This window comes from Saccostrea echinata, unplaced genomic scaffold, assembly GCF_033153115.1.
Source record: "Saccostrea echinata isolate AGI-Se365-2 ecotype Australia unplaced genomic scaffold, CSIRO_AGI_Sech_v1 ptg000001l, whole genome shotgun sequence".
NCBI classification, from domain to species: Eukaryota; Metazoa; Mollusca; class Bivalvia; order Ostreida; family Ostreidae; genus Saccostrea; species Saccostrea echinata.
The window spans coordinates 48203381-48226056 of NW_026889750.1; the positions used below are offsets into that span (position 1 = coordinate 48203381).

A 22676-nucleotide genomic window follows, 5' to 3' on the forward strand; every position below is an offset into this window, starting at 1 on the left:
ATGATACAGTAATATTTTTAACAGTATTTTATAGTAAAATGTATTGATTCTATGAAAATTGAATGCTATTTCAATCAAATTTATCAGGAACATTTCAATTCAAATCCATGCTAAATTAAGTCCATAAAAATTAGATAATGTTCTGAAAGACTAAATGAGCATCGAGAAATTATTTTGTTGAACCGGGAGAAGGATATAATATGCTGTCACACAATTTTCTGCACATTTGCATCTATAATTTTCAGTTTTCTATTTTACGAGTTAGGATAATTACAAAGCGATTTCGCATTAAAGAAATCAAATAATAAACCCTCTATTTATATCGGTTTAATCTAAAATAGGGAACGCCCCCTACATTTTTCACATATCGCAGACGCATTATCCTGAGTTAATTGACCATATTGCTACCGTTGAACACGTGACGCGAAGTCGATTATGATTGGTCGATGACTATTGAACTGAAACTCTCGCGCGACGTGGCTCCCTCTTTGTTACACAGTAATAAATGTAAATTTTTAAAACTCAGTTCATTTTATTTGACAGAAAACGATAGCAAAATACCGCGATGACATCGATAGTGATGCAATAACAATACCAATCTAAAATTCTATCGTTTAATTATACCATCAAATATTTTAAAATATTTCCTGCACAAATTTTGAAGCAAAATGGAGACAGGTTCCGTTTTTCTATATTCACCTCCATTTAGGTAAGTTTACATTTTTCAATAAAAAAAAGATAAAAATGTTATGAAAATTGAAAAAATCTTTTATTTCATAAAGTTAAAAAAATTATCTATTTGATGACATTTCTTTGCTATTATAGTATTAGGCTTTTTATGCGTTTTATTTTATGCAAGAAATTAGGAATAGAATTCTTATGTTTCATGGATATGCTTTTTTTTTAACCTTAAGTAAATTTTACTAAAAATCCAATACAGTGTAATTTTAATACACATAATCTTTGTTCAATAAATTATGTATGACTGTTTCAGAAATCATTTGATTACGAGATAGAGATTTAAAATTTATTTTTTTACGCAGATTTGACTTTTGTTTTATTCTACTGTTAACAACTTTAGAATGATTTGTAAACTGTTAAGAAAACACCTTTCAAACTTAGATTTTATTAAATTTTTTATGCAGAATGCATGCATTTTTGGATTGCATATGACGTAAAGGAGAGTGAAACTGTTCTTTTACAGCACGGGTGAAATTTCTTTGTCTTAATTCATTAAGTAGGCAGATACATGTATCGAGTGATAAATTATACCAGTTTGACATCTATTTTCTACACGCGAACTCATCGGTCGCCGAAGACATGCCTCATAATAGCTACTTTCCAGTTACAAATTTTCTGAACACAATCTCCTCTATTCTCGGACAAATGCACAGCAGTAGAATGGCGAATCTGTTCCCTTGACCCCGAGTTTTACAAAACTGTGACCTTCTACGAATCCATCATGCTGAAAACAAGGCGTGCGGTTTTATATAAAACCCGGGGTCATGGGTAGATTGTTTCTATTGCACCTGTAATGTTGAATCTGTGATTTAAGGTTGTAAATTTTCCTCGTGATCGCCATCCAGAGTCGAGCGCAGTGGTACCGAATTCTAAAGACTTGCTTCTCTCACGAAACCTCGATCTGTATAGGAAATGCGAGAATTTAATATCAAAATCCCGGAAGAAAATAAAATATACCTCTTCAAAATACACCAAATGTATATCATTAACCTATGCCACTTATGTAATACAGCCTATAATTTCTCATTAGATTCTCACTGCTTTTTGTGTCTCATACCTAATTTTAAGATAAAAATTAAAATAATAATGCCAAACAAATTAATTTGAATATTTTTTTAACTGATAGATTTTATAAAACCAAATAAAGAAAGAAAGTGGGAGGACTATATAAAATGTGTGGTATTCTATTTTTTAGTAGGCAAAACAGGTTCATGTTACAGATTCAAAAGACTGCAATCATATAAAATTTGTGAAATCCACACAATGAAAAAAGTGAAGATAACTAAAAGTGATCGATCTAATTTTTTTTTAAAAACTTACAAAAAAAATTAATACTAAACTATATATATATATATATATATATATATATATATATATATATATATATATATATATATATATATATATATATATATATATATATATATATATATATATAATTTATGCATACAAACTAAACATAAATTATTATTCAATTTTAATATGTACAATAAAAATATCTTCGCTAGCCAAGGGTGACGATCCGCTCCTCTCCTCTTTAGAAAAGAGGAGAGGAGCGGATCGTCACCCTTGGCTAACGAAGATGCAATAAAAAGGACTCTGTCTTTAATTTGATAAATGAAATTTAGTAAGTAATATTTAAAGTACCTTTGAACGAGTTAACTTACAATGTCAGACGAAGGAACATAGTCGTAACCGATGCACAGCCTTTATAACTTTCCTTTTATGTTTACATGTATTTAAAAAAGTCATTATGAACATCGATACATGTATGCAGTTTTCAGATAAAGAATCTAATCAGGGTCAAAATATTTCACTCTTAAGAATACATAGTGTAATTTTCTATGGAGTTTTCGACATTAAGAAAATTCAGTAAAGACCCATCTCTTCGTTAATAGTTCACAGAAAGTATGACTGCATGTAAGCTTGAATCAGCACCTTATCAAACTGTGAATTTTAAATTTTAAAACTTAAAAGTTTGAAAGAGGTATATAAAATATAGTAGTCAAATTGTAAATTGGGTATTCCTCCATTCCATTTGTATTATAACAAAACGATAGATGAAGAAAAGAACTAGAGCGAAGATTAAAGCAAATCTTATGCTGCGACTTATTTAAGTTTCATACAAATATGAACCTTTACAAGAACAATTCAACAGAAATATGTTTTGTTATAATATTATTTTATTTGTTGTTTTTGCTTTCAAAAAGTTCTTCAATGAATATAAAAACACACTTAAGAATTCCGTCATCCGAGTTATTACGTACTGCACTAGTGTTTAGTGACTGTTTAGTGTTTTAAAATCGTTATTATTATGAAGTCATGAATTTTGGTTAAGGCAATTGTACGATTTGGGCGGGGTCGTGTGGAACCCGAGAGAACCGTGGATCAAGACACCCATCGGAAAATTGTTAAATAAACAGGGCATAAACACTGATAAATTACACATTGTGTCACACCGACACGGTATCGGCGCGGATCAAATTCTCGCGGGTGTGTGAAATAATTATAGCAGAGAAAAAACTATATCTCCGGCAGATGTTTCTTTTAAATCATGTTAATCGCAAAAATGTTACCACTGACACTGTATGATGATGAGTGGTAAAATATTGGATATCAAATAATTGACCAAATTTCTTGGATGTTTATTTCCATATTTCAGACCTATACCACTTTATGGTGGTCAGAGACCTGCCTTTGACTTCTCAAGATATGGAGCACTGAATCCATCATGGCCAGGTTTTTTCCCTCCATCTCCATGGAAATTGAGTGATGTCACTAATCCCGCAGGAACAACCACACCCACTCATCTCGCAGCCTACAATTTATACCTACAAGAACATATCAAAAGACTGCAAGAAGCTACTTTTCCGAAATTATTTGACAGCACATCCACTGTGCAACCTCCAAGGTTGTCTATGCCTGCATCCGGTGAATCACAGAGAGAAGAGGAAATTCGGAAATCTCACATGACCTTGGTTTCTCCGACGAACACTAAAGAGGTCAAAAGTCCAACTTTATCCACCTTTTCTGATTCCTATGGATCGCAATACAACCTGGGTAGGAAACTTTTTCCGTGTCCTCAATGTAGATATACCACTGACCGCAGAAACAATCTTAAACGTCACATGCTTACTATGCATCAGACGTGCTCTAAGTTGTTAGAATGTTGTGGAATTTTATTCAATACCAAAGCCTCTTTACGAGAACACTCGATGATTTTTCACTATCATGGATATACTTGTTTTTATTGCGGTCGAAGATTTTGTAGAAAAGCTCTCCTGAAGCGCCATTTGTCTGTACACAATGGACAGAAGGACTTTGTTTGCACCGTCTGTGATTACGCAACTAGCCATAAAAGCAACTTAGAGCGCCACCGGAAAGTGCATCTGCGTCAAGATGACGCTTCGGATGAAGTCTCTAATGAGAATGAGTTGGGGTCTGAAATGGGTCCATCTGACCCAAAAAAGGATGCAGAATGTGAAAAACATGAAGACATTGATGTTTCTGTGTGTTCTGACAGTGAGGATGAAGAAATCAATGTGCACACAGACTAGCACACGGACATATAAGGTCAAGACATATTATTTTCTATAGTTGTTGATTTTGTCACAAATTCTTTATATTGGCTGTTGTAAGGTAAACACATTTCCTTATTACACATTTTGTGTTTTATTATTATTATATATTTGAATTAAAGTAATTTATAACAAATCATAGCAAGATTTTAATTTATGTGATATTTTAATACATTATGGTGATATGTTGTATGTTTTTTTATGCAGTGTTAATTTATAGTAAGGAGTAATTTCTGTTTCCTATCCTCAAATGGTCGTTTATTTATTTATGCGAAACAAGTTTTGGTTTTCTCTATACACGTAGACCGGAAAAATGATATAGTCCTGGAATGCTGGTTACCTGGTTATCTAATACCTATCCCCCCAGAGTATCCCGTCCCCTCTGAACCTATCGAATGTTACCACGCATCTGTCCAACAATGCCCAAAATGAAAGTGTCCTTTTCACATTATATGATTCTTAAAATTCATTCACGCAGTAACATGCAACAACAATGTAAAAAAAAAAATACCTGGCTAATTTCCGTATAGTTTAGGACACAACAAGAAAATTGAGCTCTGTGGCATTGTTACAGGGCATTTACATGTCTTCTGAACAGAGATAGCAGCTCCCCACTATTGTTTGAGGCTAGTATCATGTCAGGGAAACAGATTTGGTTTAATTTACCAAGTGATGAACAATAGAAAAGGGGAAGTTGACCTCAGATAACTTTTATAATTTCGGAAATATCATACACAAATGAAATATACTAGCATACAAGAATATTTACAGTTTATAATGTAAGTTACTAAACATTTTCGCGAGGGTTTTGCATTTAATGGTATTTTGTTGAGAGTGTTACAAGAGTAGAATAAAATTTTAAGAATCATTAATTTGCTGAACAATATTGAAATAATTTTTTTTATCAAATTAGAAATGTCGCGGGACAAGCGTGGTTGCATGCCTTTAACATGATTCGATTCAACATTCGCATACAACTGTACAATTCTCTAAGTTTGATCTATCGTCTAGAAAAGCCACCAATGTAAAAGCAAATAAATGTAAAATCTTTACCCTAAAGGAGACACGCAGAGTTTTTAGTTAATATGAAAATAAGAATCTTGTCTCATGTAATCATATTTCTGATCATTTCGTTATAAGTATATCTTACTTCAGGACAGATGAAACAAACAGACTTTTCATTTCAAAACTCATGAAATAACAAATTAAATCGTGTTTATATGAGTAAAATAAATAAATTTAACCGCATAAAATTTTATTTTTTCATTCAATAATTCACAATAATATCCTGTGTATCAAGTGATAAAAAGTTGTATAGATATATAAGCGTGATTGCAGAAAGATAGCATTTTGAACATCATAGAAAGGTTTAAATTTCTTAATATGTTATAAATTTGATATGTGCATCATTAAGATCCAAAGTAGATCTTAAAACATTTACCAATCCAAACATCCATTCTTTGTTTGTATCATCTACATGTATTCTTAAAGAAAAATGAATAAAATGTACATATACAAAATTCTATCCACCATCAATATAAGGCATTAATTAAACAATGTATATGTTTTTAGGCAAACAATAAATGCATTTACGTATTTTATTTTGAATTTTTAACATTCACAAACACCTTAAAAGTTTCAGCCCCACCCCCATCCCACCTCTAACACACAAAAAGGGAGAAATATTTTTTTTATATATCTTTTTTAATGTCTTATTATCTTTAATATCCTTTAACAAACATCCTTTTTTTTTTACTTTGATTTCGAACAATTTAATAATCTTTGCCAATTTTCTATTTGTAAGCTTAGTAATAAAAATTTAAATAAAAATATACTTTTGGAACTATAATTTATCAAAGGTACATTTTATCATTTGGTTTTTGTCTAAACATACCAATTCTTTTTACCCTTCGTGAAATATGAAAGGGACGAGAAAGAAAAATGGCATTAAAACTGATGATCTCGGTGTTCACGAGAGGAGGAATTAATAGAAAAAAAAAACAGCATAATAAAAATACAGTCACTGTGTTTTAGTTTTATAATATTGGATAAAAAGATTAAAGAAAACAAAACTGTATTTCCATAACAACTGCTACTATCTTTTTCTACACAATGAAAAAACAGAAAGTTCCGTTCGGAATTATCTAGGGGCATATCATTTGGATGAATTTTTCCGTTAAAAAATGTTCTTGTTTATAAAAAAAAATTATCCTGATTAAACGATGCTGTGAATCCTTATTTCTTCCAACTTTTGTAAAGACCAACAAACCATGCAGTCAACAGTCTGCATTGTGCATCTGGTAAGTTATTCATATCAACCGTCACAAATATTACCTTTACTATCCTTCTTTAATCTATTAATGCGCATTATAAAAAAATATTCGTTATTGGATATTATTTTGCATTTTCTTTTGTTTATTGCTATTTGATATTATTTGATATGCTGATTAACCAGAAATTGTCCGTACATTATGCATCTGATAGGGAATCTATATTGAGCTGAGAAATGCACATCCATAGTTCGTTAAATGGAACTCAAACTGCCTGCTTACGCACCTCCAATTATCCCTCCGCCAATATCACCGGCCACGAGAACTGACAGAATGATAAAGACATTTACTTCTGAAGATAAACTTAGAATGTGGCTTAAGGGATTTTTAGCGATGTAACTTGCCTGTGATATTCCTTGTCTTTTTTATCTAGTTATCTTTAATTTACAATTAATGGCCTGGGTTGATTCGCTACATCACAGATCTCGGCGCTCACTTTCAGCGACTAATGGCGTTTAATTAAAGTCGTTATCTCTGTGTGATGACGATTGACTTTGAAATTCTTTACAGTAGTTAACACATATTTATGACTGTTTTCCAAGCGTGTCCGATTCCTCTATTTAATATCAACCGGTATTGCACTGAGTGTCCGTTTTGCTCCGAGTTAGACAATTTAGGCGTGAGCCGTATCCTATTTCGTGTGTCATTTCCGGTTGGGCCTTCGGGAGCATTTATCATAATGCAAAGATAAAACAAACTAAATTTTATGCTGATCAAACACAACATTGATTTTTGTTTAATCACTGCCTCTCGCTCACCTTCCATTTCGAACAACATTTCCTCGCCGCGATAAAATACCTTAAATTGATAGATAATTAACCATAATAAGCTCCGTAAACGAGGCAGAATTCGCATAATGATGGCGATTCTATTTGATATCTTGAGTCTGTACGGGGAAAAGTCATAACCGTTTACCGATTTGAATTTAAATATTTTGTTTTGGATGACAGGGAGAGTTCCCTTGGCCACGCGGCCGATCGATCATCCAGATAGGTACGATAGTCAATCATTATTTTACAGCACTTGACAAGGAGCTATATTCTGATGGCGGAATGCCACGGTAAGAGCACGCGACCACTTGAGAGAGGTGTACGCGCTGAATGGTCCATTCCGCCTTATCGACGATTGCATCTAAAAAGCAGTTTGTTCTTTAGACGAGCGACACGCTTTTCCACACTTACACTAAGTCCATTATCCGAAATAGTGAATTAAAAGTTTCAAATTTATACATTATTAAAAGTGATTTGAAATAAATGCCCTATTAATTGAATGTTAAGAAGAAAGGATTTAGTTATTTCTGCACAACAAAGAAACCGTCTCTTGCATTTATTGCATCAGCACTTGAATCATCGAAGGTTAAAACAGTGCAGTCAAATGAACACTGGCTGTATAGAAACATTATAGTTCCCCTGTAACACGAATTCTTACAGTCTTGTATGAAAAGTATCAACTCTTTTGGCTGATTGTTAAATCTTCTCATTTTCTTGCATCATTTGAGATTTGGACCATTGGTCAACTAGTTTGCTCTAGCCGTGTCCAATTTCTTTTGAAGAGAAAAATATGATTTTATACGGGATTTTATTTCAGCACGCTTTCTCTGCGTTTATTATGTAGCCATATTTAACATAAGATTAAAAAAAAATAAATCTGTGACATATATGATTGTGTCTGTATATAAAAGTTGACTGCTTTTTTCTATTTCTTTCTTTATTTATTTGCTTTCTTCCCTTCATTGAGTGTCTAAAGATTTGCTACAATTATTTGATTTTTTTTTTCTAGATTTAAAAAAATTTCATTGTGACAAGAAATTATATATTCGACAGTTCCTGATATAAATTTGCTAATGTCTGTAAATGTATAAAGTGGAAATAATAATGAACAATGATCAATCTCAAAAATTCAGTAAACAATACTAACCTGTGAATAGGTTAGAATTCTACATATGGGATCAGAAGCCTAGAATGAGTAAGCATCCCCTATCAACCCAGCACAACCCAATCCTCTGTATTGATCAGGTATAAACGGAGTTATCCTTAGTCAAAATGCTATGGATAAAAAGTTAAAATAAGACCCAACGATAGGTTGTATTTGCAAAATAGGTCATTATAAAGACCATAAAATTCGCAAAATTCTGACTTTAAACACCATAGTTAAAACTCTGTTACATCAACTTCATTCTCAGTAGTTTGTCTCTCTTTAATAAAAAATTGTTCGTTCATAGAACATGTCTTGAGTATCGAATCACTTGGGAGACATTAACACTATATGCAGGTTATTGTAAAACCCACAGTCACAAAATAATTACTAGTAAAATATTATTTAATTTTACATAGGTTTTTAAATATGGTCAATAGATAAATTATGATTTAAATTACAAAGTATGCATATTTGTCTTTTGCATTTTCATTCTTTCTTTTTTTTCGGTGTTTTTGCTTGTTCCAGATTTATTTATTTATCATTATTTACAGTGTATATTATTTTCTTCGCTTTTTTTCCTTGCATATTTGTCTTTTGCACTTTATTTGTTTACTTATTCTATTTTGTTGTTTGTTTGCACTCTAGATCTTTTATTTTTTCATTATATTGTATAGTGAGTATACATGCTAAGTAATAACTCTTGTGAATTTATTAATTTATCTCTCCTTTTTTTCCCATTTCTAGTTAACAAAAGAAATTAATGTAACTTATTATGAACTATTTCATCATGATTGTAAATCATTGTTAATTCTTAACATTTGTAACCCTGACCTTCTTGGAGAGGACTTATATAGGCCATGCCTGATGTTCAATCCAATTATGTAAACTGACTTTACGTAATAAAATACTGATTAAATTAAATTAAAGTTTGCATTTTAAAAAACACGGTTTTCTACGTAACAAAGTCATTTGAATTGGAAACATTAAGCTGAGAATGATAAGTGAAAAATAAATCTTGTTTTATTACAACCATTCAGATTAACAGGTAGAAAATTAATTTACGGCGTTCATGTATTAACAGTCGTTTTTCTACTGCCAAGTCCTTAATTGATCTAGAGCAGGGAATTAAAATGGAACTAAACACAGACATTCATATACTGTGAAATAAATGTACGCTCTTTAGATACATACGTTGTGAATTGAACGTTTTTTGTATGTATTATGCTCTTTAATTTTATTTTATTTTTTATAATTAAAATCAATTTATAAATTTAATTGTAAACTGAGATATTATTTAAAAAAAAAAAAAAAAAAAAAAAAAAGAATGATTTTGACAATTAAAAAGGGATTTTATCGACAATTCTGCACAGGTGTTGCTCATTAAAAAAATAATCTGTTTGATTTATGGTGAAGACCTTAGAGTCTTTTTTACCTTGCAGACAGGTGTCATTTATGCTTCCTGATTTAACTGCTCAACCAGTCGATGATAAATTGACTTAAGGTTACATCCAAATATACAAATATATTTACAGTTCTCAAAGTGGTATTACTAACCCGTGATAGCTCAGTTGGTAGAGCGGAGGACTGTAGTGGTATAAAACTGTTATCCTTAGGTCGGTGGTTCAAATCCGCCTCGCGGGAGATACATTTTTTTTCCTTTTTATTTTAATTAAATGAATATATTATATAAAATGAATCTCTTATGGTTATAATGGAGCTTCCCTGATTTCGCAAACAGTGACGTTGCTTCTAAATATATTAGATACTTGATAATTTGCTTTCTTATATGTGAACCTCCTTATATCCATATAAAAATGTGATAATTCTGATCCAATTCCAACTGTCTCCTTTTTTCATTCGAGACAATTAAAAACATATCTTTTAATCAAACTTTACCACAGATCTACTGAGTATATTAAGTGACAGCTACCTACATATAGTAGCATCTACATTATATCAGGGACTTTTACAAGCGGCTCACTTAGTCTATTCTTTGTTTACAGCCTCGTTAACCTAAAGAATGAACATTTAAATCAAAATATTACATGTTTTGAATATAGAAGTAACTCTACTGTTTCCGGTGAATACAGTTTATTACCTGGAAGACGATGTCTAGCATACATGCCATTTTTACTGAATTGGAAGTAAATAATTACATGTTTATTGAAATTTCAAGGTCAGTTTCCCTTATGTTGTTATTTTGCCGAACAAATTTTTATTTTGAAAATGCATGATTATATTTTTGAAATTTGTATGAAGGTTTTCAAAATTTCTTTCATGTTAACGGTATCCTTATAATGAACATATACCTCAGATCATCGGACAAATGCACTTATGTGCTATGAATGAATTCGCCCATGTTGTTAACTGAACCTCTTTTGAATATTCATACCAACTTATACCTAGGTTAATTAGTTTGATTACCTTTAATTGACCAGGAAGTGTATCGGTGTTTTGCTCCAGGCCTACAGTATGATCACATTAATAATATCCCGTGATAGCTCAGTTGGTAGAGCGGAGGACTGTAGTGGTATAAAACTGTTATCCTTAGGCCGGTGGTTCAAATCCGCCTCGCGGGATTTAATTTTTTTTTCTTCCTTTGAAAGTTTAGAGTAAGATAGTACTTAGCAGTTTAAAAATCGATGCACGAGTACATGTAGGTATATATTTTTGGCTGATTTTTGATTAGAAAGGACACAAATAATAAATTCCTAAAATATTAAGAAATCATAAGTATTCTTTGGTGTTCAAATTTGAAATTTTGTGCCATTTTTAGCTCACCTGAGCTGAAAGCTCAAGTGAGCTTTTCTGATCACCCGTTGTCCGTCCGTCTGTCCGTCCGTCCGTCTGTAAACTTTTCACATTTTCAACTTCTTCTCAAGAACCACTGGGCCAATTTTAACCAAACTTGGCACAAAGTATCCTTGGGCAAAGGGGAGTTCAAAAATTGTTAAAATAAAGGGCCAAGTCCCCTTACAAGGTGAGATAATCAAGAAAAGACAAAAATAGGGTGGGGTCATTAAAAAATCTTCTTTTCAAGAACCACTGAGCCAGAAAAGCTGAAACTTATGTGGAAGCATCCTCGGATAGTGTAGATTCTAAATTGTACAAATCATGACCCCCGGGGGTAGGGCGGGGCCACAATAGGGAATCCAAGTTTTACATTGAAATATATAGGAAAACACTGGGCCAGAAAAGCTAAAACTTATGTGAACGCATTCTCGGGTAGTGTAGATTGTAAACTTTTCAAATCATGACCCTCGGGGGTAGGGCGGGGCCACAATAGGGAATCCAAGTTTCACATTGAAATATATAGGAGAAGTCTTTAAAAATCTTCTTCTCAAGAACCACTGGGCCAGAAAAAATGAAACTTATGTGGAAGCAGCCTCATGTAGTGTAGATTCTAAATAGTCAAAAGCATGACCCCCGGGAGTAGGGCGGGGCCACAATAGGGAATCCAATTTTTACATTGAAATCTATAGGAAAAATCTTTAAAAATCTTCTTCTCAAGAACCACTGGGCCAGAAAAGCTGAAACTTATGTGGAAGCATCCTCATGTAGTGTAGACTGTATATTCTTCAAACCATGACCCCCGGGGGCAGAGCGGGGCCACAATAGGTATTACAAGGGGGGAAATCTGGTAAAGAACAGCATGGCCAAAGCTACTCAAGTGAGCGATGTGGCCCATGGGCCTCTTGTTTATATAAATTTATACAAACTTTTGCACACATTTTATGATATTATTACAAAATCTCACAAAATTTCTACATTTACACTGGTAAACATTATTCAAATTAGCTATACAAACATAAATCTATCAGACTTATCGCTGATTTCTGAAAAAAGAAGTTTGTTTGTGTTATTTATCCTTAATTATTCTTTTTTTCTTTTTACACATGTATAAGGAAAGATGTCCCTATCCACAGTCAATACTAGAGTACAGTATCTCCAGACATGTCATGCATGATCATGCGTTTATGTGTAACTCAAGACTTAAATCTTTTAGCTGAATATTTCTTCTGATTTATTCCACTTCAAAACAATTTGCGATATTTTTTTTCATATACATTGTATATATATATATATATATATATATATATATATATATATATATATATATATATATATATATATATATATATATATATATTATATATATATATATATATATATATATATATATATATATATATATATATATATATACGTACTCTGAGACAGATCTAAGGGTGACCTTTTTTAACCACTATAGTCTTTCGCTCTAACCATCTGAGGTTTCACGGGATATTTTCAAGTGTTTTGGTTCAGAATAACCTAAAATACCAGCAAAAATAAACAAAACAGTTTAAAATTTGATACTCTGTTTATAATGAAATGTATCAAGTTTTACCTCACAGTAATCAAAGTTCTGAAAATAGCACGTTGTTGAAGTAGTTGATAAGCTGAATTTAATTATGAATGTTCATCACAAGTATAAGTAAAATTTGAAATATTTGAATTACAAATAATAATTTTACAGTGTTAAGATAAATGCGTCAGTCAGTTTTTTTGAGGACTTTCAGTACCTAGGGAAATTTGAACTAACATAAAATATTTTCCTTATTATAATATTGATATTTTGCTGTTACATATATCTGGAAACGGTTCTATTACTTTCATAACAGAAGAAATTCTTAATAATATCTACGTTACTTAATTTGCTTGACCTTCTTATGACCAGGAAGTCAGGATAGCCCAAAATTTTGCTCCAGGCTTAAAACAAAACAACACACATATTAAAATATGAGAGAGAGAATTATTAACCCGTGATAGCTCAGTTGGTAGAGCGGAGGACTGTAGTGGTAAATAACTGTTATCCTTAGGTCGGTGGTTCAAATCCGCCTCGCGGGAATAATGGTTTTTGTTGCTAGTATTGTAGAAAGCGAGTGTTGCTATATATCCTTTATCTTGTGGAGCATTGGTTAGGGTAAAGAATACAATATATAACTTTTTTAGCCATCTAAAGTTAGAGTTCTGCATCGCAGTTTTCTTTTTCTTTTTGTTTATCAGCATCAGTTGTTTTATCAATATTTACAATAATTATAAATTATTATTATTAAATGATTCTTTGTTTCACTGAACGACTGAAGTACAACGTTCTAGAAATGAAAATTTCGAAATCCAAAAAGTTGTATACACTTGCTCCCGAAATTCAAGGTAATTATAATATAACCTTTGATTGTCTTTCTATATTGGACCAAAAATATATTGGGGACCTCCAAAGTCATACGTTTGGCGAGTAATCCAGCAGCAAATCTTGAGAGACAGAGCTTTCGTGTTATTACCTGTGACAAGTCCTTTCAGAATGTATTATGATTTTTAACCCCATGACCTTGCATTGCAGTTTGACCTACTTTAATATATTCAACTTGAACGTTACATTTGCACCAGACCTTGTCAGCAAATACAATCTATCATTGAGTCATATGCTGACTGACGTTTTTCATACTAATTGTTTGTCCATTATTTACACACTGAATTGTCAACGGATTTTTCAGTTATTTCCCGATCATGACAAGGAGCACACGGCAGGTGTGACCTGTCGGCAGGGGATGCTCACTCCTGCATGGTACCTGATCCCACCCCTGGTGTTTTATGAGATCCGGGTTTGCTTTGCTCCCGATTTGTATTGTTTTAATGGACTTTGAGCTTGAATACCGTTCGTTATCTCCATATTTCATGTAATTGACTTCTGCTGCTTAAATGATATAGGTAATCTATTCTTAATTTCAAATTGTTTACAGCTAAGTTCACCAATTTCACAGATTTTGTTTAAGTCTCAAAGCAATAATTTGTAGAATTTTCAAAATTGGGAATATAGTTTTTGCAATATGAATTATATATTATGGGAAAAAATACAAATAATGCATTGTGTAACTAGATATGTCATTGAAAAATGATTTTAAAAAAACAACTTATTTTTAGGTCAATTTTAGCCTTATTTCCATAAATTTTCACTTACTTATGCAAACAAATTTTCATTTTTTCCACTAAGATATTATGCAAAATATGATTCATTGATCATTCATATACTAGTCGTTCATAAATGTCAAAATTTCTAGCCTCAAAATACTATGCTAAACAATTTTTTGCCCGTAAAATTTGAAAAACCTATCGTTTGACATTTGATATCCCCGCAATGTCTAAAGATAAAATTATTTTGAATTATGAGAAGAATCTAAAAAATCTGAATTTTATGATGATATATTTCTTAAAATATATTTCTTTACAAAATATATATATAAAAGATGCAAATAACGTCGAAATACTTTTTTCCCCAAAAAAAGTCACTTTTCAATGAAAGATAGAATTTAATAACGTCAAAATACTATTCCCCCCCCCCCCCCCAAGTCACTTTTCAATGAAAGATAGAGTTTTAAAAAATGACTCCATGTACTGCACAGATGTATGTATTGACTGAAATATCGAAATATGACTGTAAATGTTTGAATTAAAAAGAAATGTCGCAATACAAAAATCGTTTTGCAATAGGTTATGTTACTTTGTAGATTAGAATGTACATGTATTACTTTCGGCATTTTTACAACGGGAAAGTTCTTAATGAGTAAACAAAATAAATGATCATTTATACTTTTAACAAAAATAGAAAAAAAAACTTACTATTAAATTCGGAATTTTTTAAATAGAATACTCTAATTAATCAAACAGTAAAGTATTTAAAGTTATATGCATGTGTTCCTAATAAAGTAATATCAAAAACAATAAAAACATCAAAGATTAATTTTTACATGATACATTTAAGGAAGTGAGATATAAAAAAAAGATTATAAAAAGATCTGGCAATATTTTCCGAGAAATCTGTTTGCTATACGCATTGTACATATAAAGCAGTTTAATTCAATATGATGTTATTTACTTTAAACCAGGAATAATCTTATAATCTATCAAATTTGATGTTTTTATTATTTTAAAATCATTAACAATTCATTATGATGAATTATTTACAAACTCATTTAGAATATCTTGCAAGTCATTGTTTGAATGAAATCGTTATTTGATTTTACAACTCTCAAACAAATTATAAATGTTGATTGAAAATATATTTTTTTAATTACCTGTAGTTGAATAAAATATATACATTGTACATCTTATCAAGAGTCTTGAATTAAAATTACAATAACATTCGAAGGGGTGCTAAATAGCAGTTGCTGTAATATGTGTATAAGGAGTGTGCTGCCAAAAAAAAAAAAAAAAAAAAAAATTCCCGCGAGGCGGATTTGAACCACCGACCTAAGGATGACAAATATTTACCACTACAGTCCTCCGCTCTACCAACTGAGCTATCACGGGTTATAAATAATAAAATCTTTAAGATATACATATACTTAAAAATAAATCCTGTTTTTTCGTTGAAGCCTGGGGCAAAGTATTAATCGGTGGTTCACATCCTTGTAAGGTCAGACGACAGGTTCCTCAAAAATATATAAATTTTTCGAAGAATTTGTGATTAAAATATTGCTTCTTTGAGAAGTTTCCTCACAAAAAATTGGGGTACATTACCAGGCATTCGTGCAAGATACCTGAGGATGGCATTTCCTATATAATCCTATACTGGAAATCGCTTGATCTGCTGATATCCTGATTTTGGTGTATATATTTTTCAGACATTTTAAAAATAGTTTAGAAATCAAAAGATAATCATAATTATTAAAATTTTTGGCATATTACAAAGGAATGCAAAAAACAGATATTCGAGGACCTTAAAAGAATAAAAGAAATGTTTTGACATTTTCATATTAAAAGCTTGTACATGAAAGAAGCTGGCCACATTTATCTTAAGCACAAAAAGTCATGATTTTTGCAATTATAAATGCCTTTTATTGCAAATTGTTTTAGTTTTTATTATTGTAAAAATATTGAAGATTTCAAACAAATCTGATGAGTCGATCCGGGAAATATGGGAGGCGGTGAAATGAAAATTACTATGAATTATCAAATCTTTGCAATATATATTGACTTTTGGAGGGTATTTAATATCATTTGATGTTGTTTTATGTTTTCTTTAGAAGTGGTACATTCATATAAATAACAGCAAATCCCTGAGTTCTGTTATACAGAAGAGAAAAATTAACAGATTATTTTCAAAGCAAAAATTTTTATATCTTTTAAAGCAACACTAGTTAGATGAATAGGGATAACAGATCAACTATAATATTTTCTGCATTTGACGTATACTTATTTTTCCTTTAAATGTTTTTCTAGTGCTATACAAGACTTTGTTGGTTGAACAAACTTTTTTTCTTCCACCTACATATCGATACAAGTTAATGTCAACAGAACTACCAACTCGTGATAGTTGATCGAGTTGGCATAGCGGAGAAATTAATGCACGGTAGTTGTATTATTTGTTATGTTGGTCAATAAAAAAAGGGAACAGTAATGGTATTTAACTATCAACTTTAGGACAGTGATTCAAATCCATGAAGGAAGGGCAATCATTTATTGAGAGGGACAAAATGCTTAGAAGTTCCTAAATATATAGACCAGGAGATGGCAACGTGTCCTGTTTAACATTTCCCACTAAATCCAAAGTATAGCGGGGGAAAAAAGTTTTACATTTTTCCAATTGGAAATAATTAAAATGGAAAATGGTGAGACAAATCTAAAATACACAAAAGAATACATAAATGAATTGCGAATTTAGATCGTTCAGTTTAATAAAACTGACAGTATCAATTTTTTAGCATATTTAAAGTAAAAGTGGAATACATGTTCAACATGTGTTATAAAATTTACACGTAGGTTTACCATAAGCAAATGGCTAATATATCATATGTTTTAAAAAAAAATACGTTTAGAAATGAATGAGAAGACAAAGGTATTTTTGTTGTGTTCTCGGTTATCATAATTGTAATAATTCTTCCTGTATGTAAATAAGAATTAGCCCAGCTGATGCATTAGAAATAAAAACATATAAGAGAGGCTTGGGTGAAATGATTCCATGGTTTTTTTAGTTGAACACACATGTAGATTATGAAACATTACATAGTAATGTGTGTAGGCAAATTGAAAAATGAGGAATAAAACCATGCTCCAAAAACTAACTAACAAATTATCTAAATCTAAACTAAAAATTCAACTAAGCATATAATATTGGTGAGAGGAGGGCAGGAGGACAAAAGTACAAAAAGGCCTTGCTCTTACAAAATTTTTTTCAAAATTGACAAGTGCATTGTTTCCTCAACTGATATACCGGGTACTAGTAATAGAAGACTTGTGATTGGTCAGAATGAAGTGGGGGGACCATCGGAAGTCCTTGTAATTAACCGCAGCTTAATTATCATACGAAAGTATCAGTACCCTAGATAGGTGCATGCATCTGGGTATTGTCAACAGTGCCAATGCCAGTAAAAACAAAAAACTGCACTGGAGGTCTGGGTCTTACCCAGTAGGGTGTGAAAGCAAAGATGTGACAGGTGTCAGCAGAAGTAATTAATAAATAATTAAACAATATTTAATATACAAATTAATTCTTCCTGTATGTAAATAAGAATTAGCCCAGCTGATGCATTAGAAATAAAAACATGTAAGAGAGGCTTGGGTGAAACGAATCCATGGTTTTATTTAGTTGAACACACATGTAGATTATGAAACATTACATAATAATGTGTGTAGGCAAATTGAAAAATGAGGAATAAAACCATGCTCCAAACACCCAAGCCTGTAGTGTACAGGTAAACCTGAGTTGAGTGAGTTCACATTTGAGGTAGATAATAGAATGCATATATAAAATAGTTATCAGAAATAATCACAACAATAAGAGTTCAAACAAACAGTATTAACACAGTAAAGTTGTAAATGGCATCTGTCAGCTACATTGTTCAACACTTGTTGGCACCACGGAGGGGTTTTAACACCACCCAAATGTTCACAAATACACTAACATCAGTCAGGCTGGTCAATTCCTTGCAGGCCTGAAGTTATGATAGTTTGACTCACATATTCACAAATGAGTTTGACTCACATATTCACCAATGTTCAACAGTTATTATTTATATCATGTATATAGTCACAAACGGAATTTGACAGGTATTCTTGGCAAGAGAGATACCAAAGAATTGCAGATTTTACTACCTAAGATGATTGTCAGCAGCACAACTAACAATAGGGTACAATCATGTATCATGCAGTAAACAAATATACAAAAGTTAACTAATTTACAGGTAATGTAAACCTAGAAAATATAAGACAAATAGGCAATTCAGCTTAATTTGCTAACAGCTGAACCTAAAGTAGCAGCAACTTCCTGTCTGTAAGCTAAAGAGGGGTCTAAATATGTTTTATAGGCCTCACTACGCCAATCCCCTTGAGACTGAATAAGATCAGGTGGTAACCCACATTCAAGAGCAAATGAGGCACCACCTCTCCTAAAACTGTGAGCTGAGTAACTATTGGGAGCAAAACCTAGAGAGGCTAGGCACTGCCGAAGGCGGGAGATAAATTCTTCATAAGTTAGTACCCGTAGCCCTAGATTTGACTTATACACAAAGGCTGGAATAGCCAACCCGGAGTAAGGGGTGAGCTTGAATAACAACATGAGGACTGTGCTAGGACAAAAAGGGGAATTTGGAATGCGTGGAAGTGGCACTTGTAGGAGTCTTTGCTGATACTGAATAGCTATTTTTGCTTTCAATATTCAAACACTTCCACATAAAAAGAAGAAGTTTATTGCCATGACCTTCAATTCAACATTTAGATATATCCACGACATAGTATCAATTAACAATATTCATTTTCATTGCTACATTGATTCGATATATCCCAGTGATCTCGAAATAAAAGATACCACAGTGTGTCAGTGTCTGACACATCTGTTTCAAATTTGGATATTATACTAGAAAAAAAACATTAATGGTAACCTAACAACAAACTTGATGATAAACGTGATGACTTCAACTTTTCTATCGTCAACACGCCTTACTTATGTAGTAATATACCATTATCACTTGCATATGGAGTTTACGTCTCCCAGTTAATTCGATAGGAGAGAGCATGCTCTACAATTTCCGAAACAATGCAAGCTATTGACAAACAAGTTGATGAAAGAAAAATATCAACAGTCTCGTTTAAAGTCAAGATTTTGCAACTTTTATGATTGATATAATGACCTTGTCAGTAAATACAACCTATCATTAAGTCGAATGTTAACTAAAGTCTTTCATTCACGGACCACCGAAATATCAGAGGTGGGATCAGGTACCAAGGAGGAGTGAGCATCCCCTGCCGACCGGTCACACCCGCCGTGTGCTGCTTGTCATGATCGGGAAAAATCCGTAGAAAATTCAGTGTGTAAGTAATGGCCTTACAATTAGGATGAAAAACGTCAGTCAGCATTTGTCTTATTGATAGGTTGTATTTGCTGACAAGGTCATTGTATCGAACATAAAAGTTGCCAAATGATGACTTCAAAGGAGACTGTTGATAGAATCTTTTGTATCACTTTGTATGACATTCTAGAGAAAGCTTTTCTTGGAACAGAAAAAGTGTGTTCCCTCTGTAATTGTCAAATACATATCTATCACTTTTCTTGGGAATCTTTACAATCGGCACCTTATTCTACACAAATGATATAGTTTCTTGATTTCAAATAGCTGTAAAGAGCTACTAGTAATCCAAGTATCGTGCTGATGTTTCTGTGTCTGCGTTTCATATTTCAGCTGTTATCCAATCAACTCCTCCAGCTTTTCCATTCTTTATTTTTTTTTTTATAGCTTTGGAGATATCTTCCTTGCGTAGGACCAATATCCATCTCATCTACTGAATCTTTTCTGACTTTCTCCTTTGCTTTCACCTTTAATGGGTGTTCAGGTTCTGGACGGTTTAATATTTCTTGAAAATGCTCTCTGTTTATCTTGACTGCTCAGAATTTTGCTTTTTTGACCATCATTGCTTTTTTTGTCCCTTTCCTCTCTTTACTTACAGTAGCATTCTTGTTATCTCATTCACTGTTTTAATGTATTTTAATGCAGGCTGCTCTTTCGGCTTCTCCACTTTCTCATGTCATAACTCATGCTGTGTTTAACCTCTCTGTCTTTATCGCAATGTTTTCTTTTTGAGTTTCTTTTCAATCGTTCAGATTTACTTTTCATGAGTTGGAGTTTCAACTGTTTCCTTTCCTCTACTAACTTCTATGAATCTATCCTTATCCATGATTTTTGTCCCTTTTCCTTCACTGCAAGTATGAAGTCCGCTGTCTCAGTAAAGGCTCTCCCAGATGTCCTTCACACTGTCCACTTTCTCTAGCACTTGGAATCTATTTTGAGCTCCAGTGTGAATACTCTTCTTTAATTTATCTTTTAAATAGCATGTAAACATCAAAGTCACAAAATTCAATCATTTTGACGCAATACAAGTCATTTTTCCTTTTAAGATTAGGTCTTCGCTCCGTTTTTTGTTTTTGCTTTGTGTTTGTGTTTTGAAATCAACATATATCTTCTAAATAAGTCATTTCACTGACAGCTAAAGCAGAACAAACCATCAATAAACATACAGTTGAAGTTGATACCGTAAAAGTGGAAATTATAGTGAGACGCAAATTTGGCGATATATCCTTCAGAAATGGTAAATATTTTTAGTTATTTTTAGCGAGATATAATTTTATCGATTTTATAATGTCAAGAGAGATAGCTATTACAATCCATATAGAATAAATTGTTAGCGATATTCAATTTTTGCGATCTCAGAACCCTCGCTAATAATGCGAAAATTGAATCCTTGCTAAAAATTCTGCTTATACGGTATTAAAAGGATGCTGGAGTTTCTCATAGACAACATTTATTCTTCGGGAACTAGGTTTTCCAACAAACTGTTGGAATTTCGATGAACACTAATTGTGTTAGCCGACCTGTTTTTATATTTCTATGAAACAGAATTTATTTTAAAACTTTACATCAAAAGAAGAAAGCACTTGCAATGGGCTTCAACCCGACATTAAGATATATCGCCGATGTATTATCAACTAAAAATAGTTACATGTACTTCAATTCATTCAAGCTTTATGATAAACGTAATGACATCTACTTTTCAACCGTCAACTTCCCTTACTTATGTAGCAATACCCTTATCACCTGCATATGGAGTTTATGTCTCTCAGTTGATTCGATACCAAAGAGCATGCTCTACGAACAATTTCTAAAACAAGACAAGCTTTTGTTGATGAATGAGAAATATCAACAGTCTCGTCTAAAGTCATCATTTCGCAAGTTCTTACGGTCGATAAAATTACCTTGTCAGCAAATACTATCTATCATAAAGTCAAATGCTGACTGACGTTTTTCGACCTAATTTTAGGCCATTATTTATACACTGAACTGTCTACGGATTTTTCAGTTTTTTCCCGATCATGACGAGGAGCAAAAAGAGCGGATGTGACCGGTCGGCAGGGGATGCTCACTCCTCCATGGCACCTGATCCCACCTCTGATCTTTTGGAGGTCCGTGTTTGCTCTGCTCCTGATTTGTATTGTTTAAATGGATCTTGAGCTTAAATACTGTATGTTATCTTCGTATTTAATTCATATTTTTGACTCAAAATATTACAGTGAACATGAAATAAGACACCACAGAGTCTGCCACATCTATTTCTTATTTGGATCTTATACTGACTATAGAAGGTAAGTGCCTACTAACAACTAAATTGTATGAATACGAAATGAATTCAGCTTTCCCATCGTCAACTCTCCTCATTTATGCAGTAATATCCCGCTATCACCTTCATATGGTGTTCACCTCTCCCAAACTATTCAATACTCAAGATCATGTTCCGAGTACGATCAATTTTGAAACCAAAACAGACTAATGAAGGATAAGTTGATGTAACAGGGATTTCAACAACCTCCTTTAAAGTCAGCATTTCGTACGTTCTATGATCGTATGGTCTTTTCAGGAAATCATTTAGTCGTATTTTGGCTGACGTACTTCAATCCTATTGTTAGGCCCTTGTTTTTATACTGAATATCACTACGGAATTTTCCGTTTACCTGATCAATACATAAGTTCTTGCTGTGGCTTTCAACTCAACATCCATTTAGATATAACGATATAAACAATAG

At 32.4% G+C, this 22676-nt stretch overlaps 1 protein-coding gene and 4 non-coding genes across 5 annotated transcripts; 4 read left to right on the plus strand and 1 right to left on the minus strand.

Moving 5' to 3' along the window:
• Window positions 1-515: 515 nt before the first annotated feature.
• Window positions 516-4460, plus strand: LOC133193286 (zinc finger protein 2-like). The gene is made up of 2 exons (XM_061329244.1): window positions 516-709; window positions 3404-4460. Exons 1-2 carry the CDS (start codon window positions 669-671, stop codon window positions 4296-4298), a joined length of 936 nt encoding a protein of 311 aa, XP_061185228.1. The 5' UTR covers window positions 516-668; the 3' UTR covers window positions 4299-4460.
• Window positions 4461-10119: 5659 nt separating this feature from the next.
• On the plus strand, window positions 10120-10207 carry Trnay-gua (transfer RNA tyrosine (anticodon GUA)). Its single transcript is given in 2 exon segments — window positions 10120-10156; window positions 10172-10207. It is a non-coding gene; the product is annotated as a tRNA-Tyr (tRNA).
• An 850-nt stretch (window positions 10208-11057) lies between these two features.
• Trnay-gua (transfer RNA tyrosine (anticodon GUA)) lies at window positions 11058-11145 on the plus strand. The gene is given in 2 exon segments: window positions 11058-11094; window positions 11110-11145. It is a non-coding gene; the product is annotated as a tRNA-Tyr (tRNA).
• Window positions 11146-13368: 2223 nt separating this feature from the next.
• Window positions 13369-13456, plus strand: Trnay-gua (transfer RNA tyrosine (anticodon GUA)). The gene is given in 2 exon segments: window positions 13369-13405; window positions 13421-13456. It is a non-coding gene; the product is annotated as a tRNA-Tyr (tRNA).
• Window positions 13457-15828: 2372 nt separating this feature from the next.
• On the minus strand, window positions 15829-15916 carry Trnay-gua (transfer RNA tyrosine (anticodon GUA)). Its single transcript is given in 2 exon segments — window positions 15829-15864; window positions 15880-15916. It is a non-coding gene; the product is annotated as a tRNA-Tyr (tRNA).
• Window positions 15917-22676: the final 6760 nt, after the last annotated feature.